At 34.7% G+C, this 13992-nt stretch overlaps 1 protein-coding gene across 3 annotated transcripts in view; it reads right to left on the bottom strand.

The window, feature by feature from the left end:
* Positions 1-1497: 1497 nt before the first annotated feature.
* The window catches only part of mgll (monoglyceride lipase), a 76126-nt gene continuing 63631 nt past the window's right edge, over positions 1498-13992 (bottom strand). For all 3 annotated transcript variants that reach the window (XM_062054604.1, XM_062054605.1, XM_062054603.1), the window contains 4 exons: positions 12580-12690; positions 12213-12302; positions 4637-4852; positions 1498-1955 (listed from right to left, as the gene is read on the bottom strand). In XM_062054604.1, coding sequence (XP_061910588.1) covers positions 1824-1955; positions 4637-4852; positions 12213-12302; positions 12580-12690 — 549 coding nt within the window. In that variant the 3' untranslated portion in view covers positions 1498-1823. The remainder of the gene's footprint in view (positions 1956-4636; positions 4853-12212; positions 12303-12579; positions 12691-13992) is intronic.

Below are 13992 nucleotides of genomic sequence, written 5' to 3'. Positions count from 1 at the left end.
CAGAGGACAAATTTCACCACATCTAGTGTGTGTGTTACAATCATTGGTACTTTAATCTTAATCTTTAATCTTATGAAAATTTTTTTTTTTTTTTTTTTAAAAAGCCTCTGTGCATTCACATAGCATAGATCCAACGAATCGATGACTAAATTAATCGGCAACTACTTTTATAATCGATTTTAATCAATTTAATTGATTAGTTGTAGCAGCCCTAATATATATTTATATATATATATATATATATATATATATATATATATATATATATATATATATATATATATATATATATATATATATATATATATATGTATATACGTATATATATATATATATATATATATATATATATATATATATATATATATATATATATATATATATATATGTATATACGTATATATATATATATATATATATATATATATATATATATATATATATATATATATATATATATATATATATACATATATATGCATATACCTGTATATGTGTATATATATATATATATATATATATATATATATATATACAGTACATATACATATACACAAAATTATATGGATATATACATAAATATATACATATATACATGTATATACATATGAATACATACACACATGTGTATATATATATACATATATATATATATATATATATATATATATATATACACATATGTATATATATATATACACATATGTATATATGTATATATATATACACATATGTATATATATATATATATATATATATATATATATATATATACATAAATATATATTTACATAAATATATACATATATATATATACATAAATATATACATATATATGTGTATATATATATATACATAAATATATACATATATATATATACATAAATATATACATATATATACACATATATGTGTATATATATATATATATACATATATGTGTATATATATATATATATATATATATATATATATATATATATATATATATATATATATATATATATATATATATATATATATATATATATATATATATATATACATAAATATATACATATATATGTGTATATATATACATATATATACACATAATGTAAAACTTTAGTATGGGGAACATATTCTAAGTAACAAAGACTTAATGAAGAGTTATTTGGACAATATGGGAACACATTTTAAGTGACAAAGACTTAATTTAGAGTTATTTGGTTAGGGTTAGGGTTAAAGGGTTAGGGTTGTTGTATAATAAGGCCATGCAGAATAAGGCATTAATAAGTACTTAATAATGACTAATTAGGAGCCAATATGTTACTAATTTGCATGTTAATAAGCAACTAATAATGGTGAATATGTTCCGCATACTAAAGTGTTACCATATATATATATATATATATATATATATATATATATATATATATATATATATATATATATATATATATATATATATATATATTATATATATATATATATATATATATATATATATATATATATATATATATATATATATAGTTTTAAAGTATAATGTGTGCTGGCAGTGTTTATTGTTCTTTCGGTTCATTTTGTGGAAGGCTGATGATGATGAGGAGAAGTGTCCAAAACAAACGTTATTATTGCACGACAAACCTGAGCATACTGCAACTTGAACTTACTTGTACTTTCCACTTTCAACCCGGCATATTGTCAAGAAGCAATTAGAAAAATGTGAGCTCGGAAGAGGCAAAGAGACTGGAGTAAAATGCCCAAAGGACTACAATCCCGTCCATAGCGAACAGGAGAATGTTCTAGTGGCGTTTTGCTTAACTGCTGTGGTCAGTTTCCTACGAGCCTTGCGGCGATGAGGGTGTGTTGTCGGGTAGGCGCTCTCGCACCCAGCTGGTCACCTCCCTCAGGACGGACTCCGCCACCTCCGGCAGGTCATGGTGAAGGCAGTGGTAGCCGCCCTCGTAGACCTGGCGGGGGGTGGGGGGGGGGAAACCACGCAGGAGTCAGGATTATTTGGACTGATATTGTAATCACCATTAATTACATGATTATTTATTCATTTGAAAACATGACTATTTACTGGACCACTCATCTTTAAATATGCTTAAAATATATAAATGAGTAAGGAATAAACCTTAACGAGTAAAATAAGAATAGCAATAACAATAAATGTGAAAAGTTTCTCTCTCTGATAGTTGATATAATAATGTAAGTGCATCATTAAGCCTACATGAACTCCATGGTGTTCAGGGATGAATAGTCTCTCCTATTGCTATTGTACTATTTTTTCAGCTCTAGTTACATTAATCATTAGTAATGGAACAGCCTAGTTTTGAATGGCAGGGTCCCTGCTATCACATGTTGATAAAAATATAACATTTACATAATAAAAATCAACCACAGGCTTCCCAAATTCTGTAATAAATTAAGCATGATGAGTTGACTTGAAACTGTTTAATGTTGCACTTTTTATATGTAGAAGAACATTTTTTGTCATTTTATTTAATCTAAGCAACAACTTGAGGCAGTTTAATGTTGATTAACGTGGGCAGAATTATTATAGTGTTCCCAATGTTAAAAGGATAAAGCCATTGTTTACAAATTTGGTAAATAAATAACCAAAACATTTATATTTTGTTGTTTTCTTACTGTACTGAGGTACGTACCGAACCAAACTTTTTGTGTACCGTTACACCCCTAATGTGTACCATGAATTGATTAACGTGGACCCCGACTTAAACAAGTTGAAAAACTTATTGGGGTGTTACCATTTAGTGGTCAATTGTACGGATTATGTACTGTACTGTGCAATCTACTAATACAAGTTTCAATCAATCAATCAATCAATCAAAAATGCATGCACGTTGCTCGTTTTTTTTCTACGACTATATTTCCATGACAGTGAGAAGCCATTAAGGCAGGGGTGTCCAAACTTTTTCCACTGAGGGCCGCACACTGAAAAATCAAAGCAAGCGGGGGCCATTTTGATATTTTTTTATTTTAAAAACCAATACAATATATGTATAAAAAATATACATTTAGGCCTCCACTCAGGCTTGATCCCGGGAACCCCAAAGGGTTTTGGTCCAAAAAATATAAAAAATGTTTTGTCATTTAGTATTATTATTATTATTATTATTATTATTCGAGGTTTAAATCCCGAGATCAACATTAGGTCTATCTGTCAATATAATGTTGTTTGCTCTTGTTGTCCATAAAAAATCCAGTTTTTTATGGAAAAAACACAAAATATGCAATATTTTCACCCAATAGAAATTTGAAGTGGAATATTTTAGATTATATAATAATTGGAGCCTTAAAAAGGTCAATAACTCATAACAACATTGATTTTAATTCATTATTATTTTTTGAGCAATGACACTTAAAAACAAAATTCCCACTAAAATGATTGGGGATCCAAAAGGGTCAGACTCATTAAACTGTTAAAAAATAAACTATAATTTTTTTTTAGTTCCAACACAATAATCGCGAGATCAACTTCAGATCTATCCGTCAATTATAAGTTTTATTGTTGTTTATGTTTTTTGTTTGTTCGTTTTAGGCCCTTCTTTAAAAAACTTTTTTAAAAAAAGCTTAGTTTTTTATATGGTTTTTTATATTTATTAAGTAAAAAATATTAAAGTTTGGTGATTTGGTAAAATTGCAAACTGCTAAAATGATGTACAAAGCAATCTATAACCTGCTACCAAAAAATGTACAACATTTCTTCTCAACTAAAGAGGAGAAATATAACCTTAGAGGAAAAAATAATTTAAAACATTTATATGCACGTACAACACTTAAAACTTTTAGCATAACAGTATGTGGAATTAAATTATGGAATGGATTAAGTAAAGAAGTTAAAAATTGTACTGACATGATCCAGTTTAAGAGGTTATTTAAATTAATAGTGCTTACAAAGTACAAAGAAGAAGAATTATGAGAAAAACTTCCAACCTTATTGAAAATATTCTTCATCTCAGTATGTTAATAATGACTGAATTAATTAATTACATATTACAAACTGTTGTATATACTAATTCATAGATGTTATTTTATTATATAAAAAGGTCAGTAAATGATTTTATATAATTGTAAATGCTTTGAAGTGGGAAAGGGGTAGGATTAAATAAGCTTTGCTTCTTCCTACTCCTTTTCGGGCATGATGTAAATGAAATGATATGAAATTGTGTGATGTATTATGATGTAAATGTGTTCATGTTCGAAATAAACTAAAAGAAAGAAAGAAAAACACAAAATATGCAACATTTTCCCCAAAAATATCTCAAAGTGGAATATTTAACGTGACGTAATTGGAGCCTTGAATAGGTCAATAATTCATGATGACATTGATTTTGATACATTATTATTTTTTAAAGAAAGAAACAGCCTGCATGGCAGCTTTGTGTTATTAGAGTAAACATTGCAACATGTTCTTGTTACATTTCACCTCTTTGCTCTTTTACACCACTTTTTATGTTTTGTTTATTTTTTTATTGTATTTTTAGAATGTGTCGTGGGGCCGTTAAAAAATGACCTGCGGGCCGCAAATGGCCCCCGGGCCGCACTTTGGACACCCCTGCATTAAGGAAATCAAAATGTGATGACTCGTCCAGCCCTGCGAGAAACACGGTCACCGAGCACACACCTTGAGTTTCTTGTCCGAGCTGGGAGCCTTTTCAAACATCAACCTGGCGCCTCGGATGTCGCAGAGGCTGTCGGCGTCGCCGTGCAGGAGCAGGAAGGGCCAGCCGATGGACGGGATGGCCCTGTCGATGCGAGCCACCGCCCCCATCAGCTGCATGCCGAAGGACACGCGCACCCCGCCGTGGAAGTTGAGCTCGTCGTTGTCATAGGCCTCCACCTTTAGAGACACGGACACATCTTTGGTTCAATTCCTACCGTATTTCCTTGAATTGGCGCCGGGAATATGGTATTCGCATGCCTCGAATTACAGCCGGGTCAAACTGGTTTCGCAAAATAATTAGCGCATGCTTGGCACTTCCGCCGGGTCAAATATGAGTCATTACTACCTCCTGGTGGTAGAGGGCGCTAGTGATCCTTCCTGCGACTGCTGGTACTGCAGAAGAGTGCTGCAGAAGAAGACAACCGGCAGCAAGAGTGCGCCGCCGTTGTTTGCTTGGACTTTTACCATGGAGGATTACATATCTAGAATAAAACAGTTTTCTAAACTGGACTTTCAATCGAAGCAGGAGGTAATACTTAAAAGGAAGATCTCCATCGGGACAGAGAGACTTTTAAAACTGAAAAAAGATAAGGAAGACTTCTATATCAATGCTTTTCTTCAAAAGGAGCTGGCATGGACTCATTTATGCCTAAAGGTAAGACAATAATAACGTTTTTTTTAAATTAAATGTGCTTTTCATGAGTGAGAAGAGGTTTCAAAATAATTAGCGCATGCTTGGCCATCCCGCAGGCTTCTGGTAAGTGCCGGAGTGACAGGAGGTTTTAAATTAATTAGCGCCCCTGCGGCTATTAAAGGAAATACGGTATTTACCGTATTTTTCGGACTATAAGTCGCAGTTTTTTTTCATAGTTTGGCCGGGGGTGCGACTTATACTCAGGAGCGACTTATGTGTGAAATGATTAACACATTAGCGTAAAATATCCAATAATATTATTTAGCTCATTCACGTAAGAGACTAGACGTATAAGATTTCATGGGATTTAGCGATTAGGAGTGACAGATTGTTTGGTAAACGTATAGCATGTTCTATATGTTATAGTTATTTGAATGACTCTTACCATAATATGTTAGGTTAACATACCAGTTGGTTATTTATGCCTCATATAACGTACACTTATTCAGCCTGTTGTTCACTATTCTTTCTTTATTTTAAATTGCCTTTCAAATGTCTATTCTTGGTGTTGGCTTTTATCAAATACATTCCCCCCAAAAATGCGACTTATACTCCAGTGCGACTTATATATGTTTTTTTCCTTCTTTATTATGCATTTTGGGCCGGTGCGACTTATACTCCGGAGCGACTTATACTCCGAAAAATACGGTACAGTGGAACCTCAGTCTACGAACCCCCCTTTTCGCAAACTATTAGATCCCATGTGTCCAAGTCAAGGCCCGCAGGCCAGATCCGGCCCACAAAGGAATTATCTATGCTTAGCACCAAATTCTGGGCCCCCATACACAAGGCTAATGAAAGGCCCCCTCATCCCACCCTATCGTGTTTACATACTAAAAAATAATTATTGCATACATTTGGTTGAAACCACAGTTAAAAAAAAAAACACGTAAAAACCTCATTTGTTTTTTTTGACTTTTTAAAGATGGTACTAGCACTTAAGTGTCAAAGTCAAGGCCCACGAATGAAGGATCTATGGCCCCCGGGGATGATATTTGATTAGTAATAGAACCGGCCTGCAGGCCACAGCCGCCTGCTGCTGTTTTGCACGTACCGATACTTCATCACTGTTGGCGCTAGGAATTTTCTAATTGGTCATCAAGTCATAAAAACAGTACATTTTTGGGGTCTCACTTTTTTGTAAGCTTTTTGAAAACAAATGATAAATGCATGTATTATCCTGTTATATCTCCTATTCTATATTGTGTTTTGGAAAAAGGTTGTCATAAACGTTAACTAAATTCATAAAAAAAATAATAATACAAAACAAAAACATTTTTTATGCATATGTAAATGTATTCAGTTATAAACATTCACACTGCAAAAACTAAAATCTAAGTAAGATGAAATATCTCAAATAAGGGTGATATTTGCTTATTTTCTGTCTGATAAGATAATTCTTCTCACTAAGCAGATTTTATGTTAGAGTGTTTTACTTGTTTTAAGTGTTTTGGTCCTAAATGATCTCAGTAAGATATTACAGCTTGTTGCTGAGATTTGATGACCTATATTGAGTAAAACATGCTTGAAACTAGAATATCAACTGTTGCAAAGCTGTGTCATCAACACTCACAAGTATAAAACTACTTTTTTAAAGTCATCATTTCTTATTTCAAGCATTAAATAAAAAAAATCATGACTTTGACACAATTGTGTCTCATAATTAAAACAGATGACAGCCAAATGGACTTTGCTGTTTTATTTTCAATGAAACAATAGAAAGAGGTACTCTTATAGTAGTACAGTTGGCACAGTACAGTAAACTGACAGTTAATATTTAAACATTTGACATTTCTAACAATTTTGAACAGACATAGTTCATGCACATTCAGATAAATTCTTCAAAATTACAATAAAAAATTTTTTGGCCGGGGGCCGGGCTGCATATATGCGCACTAATTGACTGAAAGAGCACGCACTTGGCGCGATGATGTCATGTTATCCATGGAAAAATGCATTTTTAGACCATATGATTAGCCTGAGCGGCTAGGAGACCCCGAGAGTAACAAGCGCTTGCCTTGTTGCCTTTCCATTAAGAACAATAAATTAGTTTTAGTATAAGTTTGCTGGTTTCAAGAAATGTAATGCCGAGCGCATATCATTATGTCAAGATAATGGCACTAGCATTTACTTCATTTAAGAATATCTTTCAACATATTGAGCAAAAAAGGTCTCTTTTATTTTTCTACCAAGAAAAGTGCACTTGTTATTAGTGAGAATATACTTATTTTAAGCTATTTTGGGGTTCATTGAGGTTAGCTAATTTGACTTGTTTTGGAAAGTCTTGACAAGCCAAATTTTCTTGTTCTATTGGCAGATAATTTTGCTTAGTTCAAATAAAATACCCCTCATTTTTGTATTTTTTTTTCTTGTTTTTGAACACTGACTTTTTGCAGTGCATGCGTAGCACCAAATTCTGGGCCCCCATACACAAGGCTAATGAAAGGACCCTCATCCCACCCTAAACCTAACATCGCCAACATTGTGTTTACATACTAAAAAATAATCATTGCATGGATTTGGTTGAAACCAGAGTTTAAAAAAAACACGTAAAAACTTAATTTGTTTTTTTTGACCTTTTAAAGTTGGTATTAGCACCTAAGTGTCAAAGTCAAGGAAGGATCTATGGCCCCCGGGGATGATATTTGATTAGTATTAGATCCGGCCCCCAGGCCACAGCCGCCTGCTGCTGTTTTGCACGTACCGATACTTCATCACTGTTGGCGCTAGGAATTTTCCAATTGGGGACCCAGGGACCTCATCAAGTCATAAAAATGGGGTCGCACAGTACATTTTTGGGGTCTCACTTTTTTGTAAGCGTTTTGAAAACAAATGATAAATGTATGTATTATCCTGTTATATCTCCTATTCTATATTGTGTTTTGGAAAAAGGTTGTCATAAACGTTAACTTAATTCATAAAAAAATAAATAATACAAAAGAAAAACATTTTTTATGCATATGTAAATGTATTCAGTTGTAAACGTTCATTCACTTTCTTCTTTCCTTCATGCACTGCAAAAAGTGAAATCTAAGTAAGATGAAATATCTCAAATAAGGGTGATATTTGCTTATTTTCTGTCTGATAAGATCATTATTCTCACTAAGCAGATTTTATGTTAGAGTGTTTTATTTGTTTTAAATGATCTCAGTAAGATATTACAGCTTGTTGCTGAGATTTGATGAGCTATATTGAGTTAAACATGCTTGAAACTAGAATATCAACTGTTGCAAAGCTGTGTCATCAACACTCACAAGTATAAAACTACTTTTTTAAAGTCATCATTTCTTACTTCAAGCATGAAAAAAAAATCATGATGCCGAGCGCATATCATTATGTCAAGATAACGGCACTAGCATTTACTTCATTTAAGAATATTTATCAACATATTGAGCAAAAAGGTCTCATTTTTTCTCCTAGCAAGAAAAGTGCACTTGTTATTAGTGAGAATATACTTATTTTAAGGTATTTTTGGGTTAATTGAGGTTAGCTAATTTTGCTTGTTTTGGAAAGTCTTGACAAGCCGAATTTTCTTGTTCTATTGGCAGATAATTTTGCTTAGTTCAAATAAAATACCCCTAACTTTTATCTTTTTTTTTCTTGTTTTTTAACACTGACTTTTTGCAGGGTGCTGCGTCCCACATCCCAAAAACACGTATGTTAGTTCTCCACTGTCCACAGGCGTGAATGCGTGTTTGTGGATATCTGCCCTGTGATTGGCCGGCGACCAGTCCAGGGTGAACCCCGCCTACTTCCAAGCAGTGTAGAAAATGGATGGACTGATAGTGTCGGGGTTAAAAAAAAAATAAAATAACATTGGCTTTTACAATTCCGGCAGTTTTTATTAGTTCCACAAGATGGCAGCAGCTGCATTTGATTTGTCATGAGTCAGCACCCAGCAGCTTTATCCATCCATTTTCTACTGCTTGTCCCTTTTTGGGGTGGCGGGGGGTGCTGGCGCCTATCTCAGCTGCATTCGGGCGGAAGGCGGGGTACACCCTGGACAAGTCGCCACCTCATCGCAGGGCACCCAGCAGCTTTATTTAGGTCTAAATGCACTTTAAAATGTGCCCTATTTATATTTTTCTTTACAATAAACGCTTCAGCGCTATTAATGCCGACCGTGCAGTTTTCTCCTTACCAACATTGGGTATGTGGCTGCTGCTGCTGCTGTGTCGCGCGATAAAACGTGTTGATAATACGTGACCATGTGGTCAAAGGCAGCGGCATTCCCATTCCCACTTTCTCATGCCGTCCAAATCATTAATCAGGTCAAAAAAGGAAAATACTTTTTGTCCAATGAACGCTACAGTAGGGAAGGGATTCATATGGGTGGATCTCGCGTGAGAGGAAGAGGCCGGGGGTTTTAATCTTTTGCAATGCAGTCTGCTGAAAATGATGGAAAAGGGCCACGCTACACAGCAAAGTTGGAATTGCCGAAAAACACTTTAGATATTCCACACTAAAGTGCATAGGTGTCAAAGTCAAGGCCCGCGAATGAAGGATCTTTGACCCCCGGGATGATAATTGATTAGTATTAGAACTGGCCCGCAGGCCACAGCCGCCTGCTGCTGTTTTGCACGCACCAATACACCATCAGTGTTGGCGCTATGAATTTTCAAATTGGGGTCATGTCATAAAAATGGGGTCCCACAGTAAATTTTTGGGGTCCCACTTTTTTGTAACTGTTTTGAAAACAAATGATGAACGTATGCATTATCCTGTTATACCTCACATTCTATATTGTGTTTTTGGAAAAAAGGTTGTCATAAACGTTACTTAAAAACCTCTAAAGGCCTTAGTGGCCACATGCGTGGACAGCACCTTTTAGCTCTTGTTTCCATAATTGTGTACACTACTGAATTGGGGTCTTATGGCCGCTTATGTGGACACTTATACTGCCATCTGGTGGTGTCAGAAGAGTACAACATACAATGGAATTTGGGGGGAAAAAAAGTGTAAAAATAAGAATTAGCATGTCACTAAACATGAAGTACACGTTTGTGTACTTATGGACTAAGTACATCATATAAAAATATGATTCTTAGTTTTTTATTCTAATTAGGGTCCAATAAGCCCAAATACAGTAAACAATTAGCTTGGGCCTTAAGAGGTTAATTCATAAAAAAATTAATAATACATGTATCTAAACTTTACCGCTGCCTAGGGATGATGTTTGATAAGAAATTATCGAGTTCGAGCCTATTATCGAATCCTCTTATCGAACCGATTCCTTATCGATTCTCTTATCGAATCCAGATAGGTTGTTGTATATGGAAAAAAACACAATATTTGGTTTAACAAAAGGTCACTTTTATTTTATAAGAAAAAAAATAAAATAAATAAATAAATATTGACTGTTACCCCCTTAAAAAAAAATAAAAAAAATATTGACTGTTGTTACCCAAAGTATATTAAGTGGGATTTTTCAGAAAAAAAACAATGTGCTCACTATAGATGTATAAATAATACTATAGTGTTAAATAAAATCAGTCCCTTGGGCACAAAACTGAAAATAATACAGCTCTCCAAAAAGTGCACTTCTGCTGCTATTGGAACATACTAACTACACACACAGGCAGACAGCTAACAAACAATCCAAGACGTCTAATAAAGTTCCAAAGCAGATTAATTCATTTAGGCTCTTTATTGTTGTTGATCTTGCTTTGTCTTTTCCTATCTTTACTTTTGTCTTGCACTGGACTGTTTTTTGTTTTTTTTTAAACTGAAATACACACAATGACAAATGTATAAGCTATGTGATTCAATTAACATACTGAAATTTAATACACAATATGTAAATATTAGCTTCACACAAATATACAGTACTATCATCAAACAAATACTTCTGAGTGTTGAAACTATTTCGATGGTGGAAATACACGACTGGCAGCCATTTTAAGTCCTCAAAACATCCATTGAAACAGTGCACAAAAATCGGTTTTCAATAAACATCTTAGTATCAAATTTACCCACTTTCCAACTTAATATTGAGTTACATAAACAAGTTAAACAGTTTACTTACACACTTATCTTTTCCAAGGCTTGTAGGAGCTAACACAACTTGTCTACTTCTCAATTGTCTCATGAACTGAACAGACGTCGCCAACCCGGAAGTGCCCAAACTAATGACGCGTAGTATTTTCATATCGCCACAATGGGCATAACATTGCCGTCCCACAGGGCATTTCCTGTGGGAAGGGATTCGTTCCCAGGGATTCGAATACAGAACCAACTCTTTTTCTTTACTATAGTGGCCGCGATAACGGGAACCGGTTCTCAAAAAGGGATTTGAGTCCATGGAATCGGTTCTTTTCTTATCGAACAACCGGGGGAACCGGTTTCGAACATCATCCCTACCGCTGACTGTAGTTTTTTCTATATTTTTACTGTAATATATTCAGAATGTGTTTGTTCTATTTTTGGCCAAAGTAAGACAAATAAAACAATCTGAAGTTGTCTTTATTTTTTAGTTTTAATGCCATGATTTTAATAGTCCGGCCCGCGCGTGCACAGATTTTCCCAAGCTAAAATGAGTTTGACACCCCTGCTAAAGTGGCTAGCGCAGCCCCCCCGGTTCGTCACGTTTCACGTGTCAGGTAAACCACCACGAATGGGACCATATGAATCCCCTTCCTACTGAGAATCTATCGGGTGTGGTAAATATGTGCTATTACTTAGTCCTGATTCAATAAAAAGTGTTTTCCACGACAGGGTGGTCTCTTCCTGTATCGCATGCATGATCCCCGTGTGACCTTTTTGCATTGTGTTAAAAAGTCTGTTTGTGTCATCGCCGCACCAGACAACAATCCGTCTAGCCCGTCGTCACTGTTTATGTCTCACCTGCTTCTGGTCCCGTGAGATCCATTTGGACTCGATGGAGCCGAGAGCCAAGCTGGGCAGCATATGGTTCAGAATCTTGGCCAGGAAAACCTGCAGGAGGCGGATAAACGCAGCAAACAAAACGCGTTCATGCATTTTCAGTACTTAGAACGCTTGGAATGTGGCCAGACTGGGAGAACAGGAGTTTTAACTTGAGTTAATCCATTTGTATCTTTTTTTCTCACACCTTTCCATGTTGTTTTAGCACATCTGAGTAAAGTAAAAGACAGCAAAATGGTAATTACTCTAAACAAAACAAAAAAAAACCCTACTAAAAAGGCATTAAATAACATCTCTGTTTCAGAGAAGCGTGGGGAATAACACGTACCTTGAAGGGCGTGGCTGAGCCTGGGCTCATTTGGACCATGGGAGCGATCAGAACCACTCCGGCAAAATCAGTAGGCCTCTCGCAGGCCGTGAGGATGGATATTGCTCCACCCTGTGCAGGAAAAAACACAGAAGGGAGATATTTTAAGGGACACTGTAGTGGATATTGAAATAAATGGTGCTGTTTTATCAGGGGCCGTAAGGGACATTATTCAGAATTACCTCTTACACACACTACTGAAATACTCTCACATAAACAACTGTAATAATTTTCTCTCACACACACTACTGAAACACTCTCATACACCTTCTACACACATTTCAGGTGCGTGTGTGTGTGTGTGTGCATGCGTGTGTATGTGTGTGTGTGTCAGAATGACCTCTTATACACACTACTGAAATGCTCTCACATAAACAACTGAAATGTTTTTCTCTCACACACACTACTGAAACACTCTCATACACACTACTGAAACACTCTCATACACCTTTTACACACATTCCAGGTGTGTGTGTGTGTGTGTGTGTCAGAATTACCTCTTACACACACTACTGAAATGCTCTCACATAAACAACTGAAATGTTTTTCTCTCACATACACTACTGAAACACTCTCTAACACACTACTGAAACACTCTCATACACCTTTTACACACATTGCAGGTGTGTGTGTGTGTGTGTGTGTGTGTGTGTGTGTGTGTGTGTGTGTGTGTGTGTGTGTGTGTGTGTGTGTGTGTGTGGGTATGGGTGTGTGTGTGAGAGGGAGAGAAAAAAAATTCAGTAGTGTTTATGAGTGTTTCAGTAGTGTGTGTGAGAGAAAAAATGTCAGTAGCGTGTATGAGAGTATTTCAGTTGTGTGTATGAGAGTGTTTCAGTAGTGTGTGTAAGAGAAAAAACAGTACCTTTCAGAGGCGGTATAGTACCGAATATGATTCATTAGTATTGCGATACTATACTACTACCGTACAATATATATCCCTCAATCATCAGGAGATTTAAATCTCCTGATGATTGAGGGAACCCCTCATGAAACAGGCCTGTAGAGATGAAGTAGTCTTGTGATTTTTTTTCCCCACACATACATATATTGCGCTCTACCACGGTATCGAGCACTATTTTTTGGATAATCTAATTAACACGTATATATATATATATATATATATATATATATATATATATATATATATATATATATATATATATATATATATATATATATATATATATATATATATATACACTACCGTTCAAAAGTTTGGGGTCACATTGAAATGTCCTTATTTTTGAAGGAAAAGCACTGTACTTTTCAATGAAGATAACTTGAAACTAGTCTTAACTTTAAAGAAGTACACTCTATACATTGCTAATGTGGTAAATGACTATTCTAGCTGCAAATGTCTGGTTTTTGGTGCAA

The sequence above is a fragment of the Entelurus aequoreus genome, linkage group LG07 (genome assembly GCF_033978785.1).
Source record: "Entelurus aequoreus isolate RoL-2023_Sb linkage group LG07, RoL_Eaeq_v1.1, whole genome shotgun sequence".
Lineage (NCBI taxonomy): Eukaryota > Metazoa > Chordata > Actinopteri > Syngnathiformes > Syngnathidae > Entelurus > Entelurus aequoreus.
This window is presented reverse-complemented; position numbering and strand designations above follow the sequence as displayed.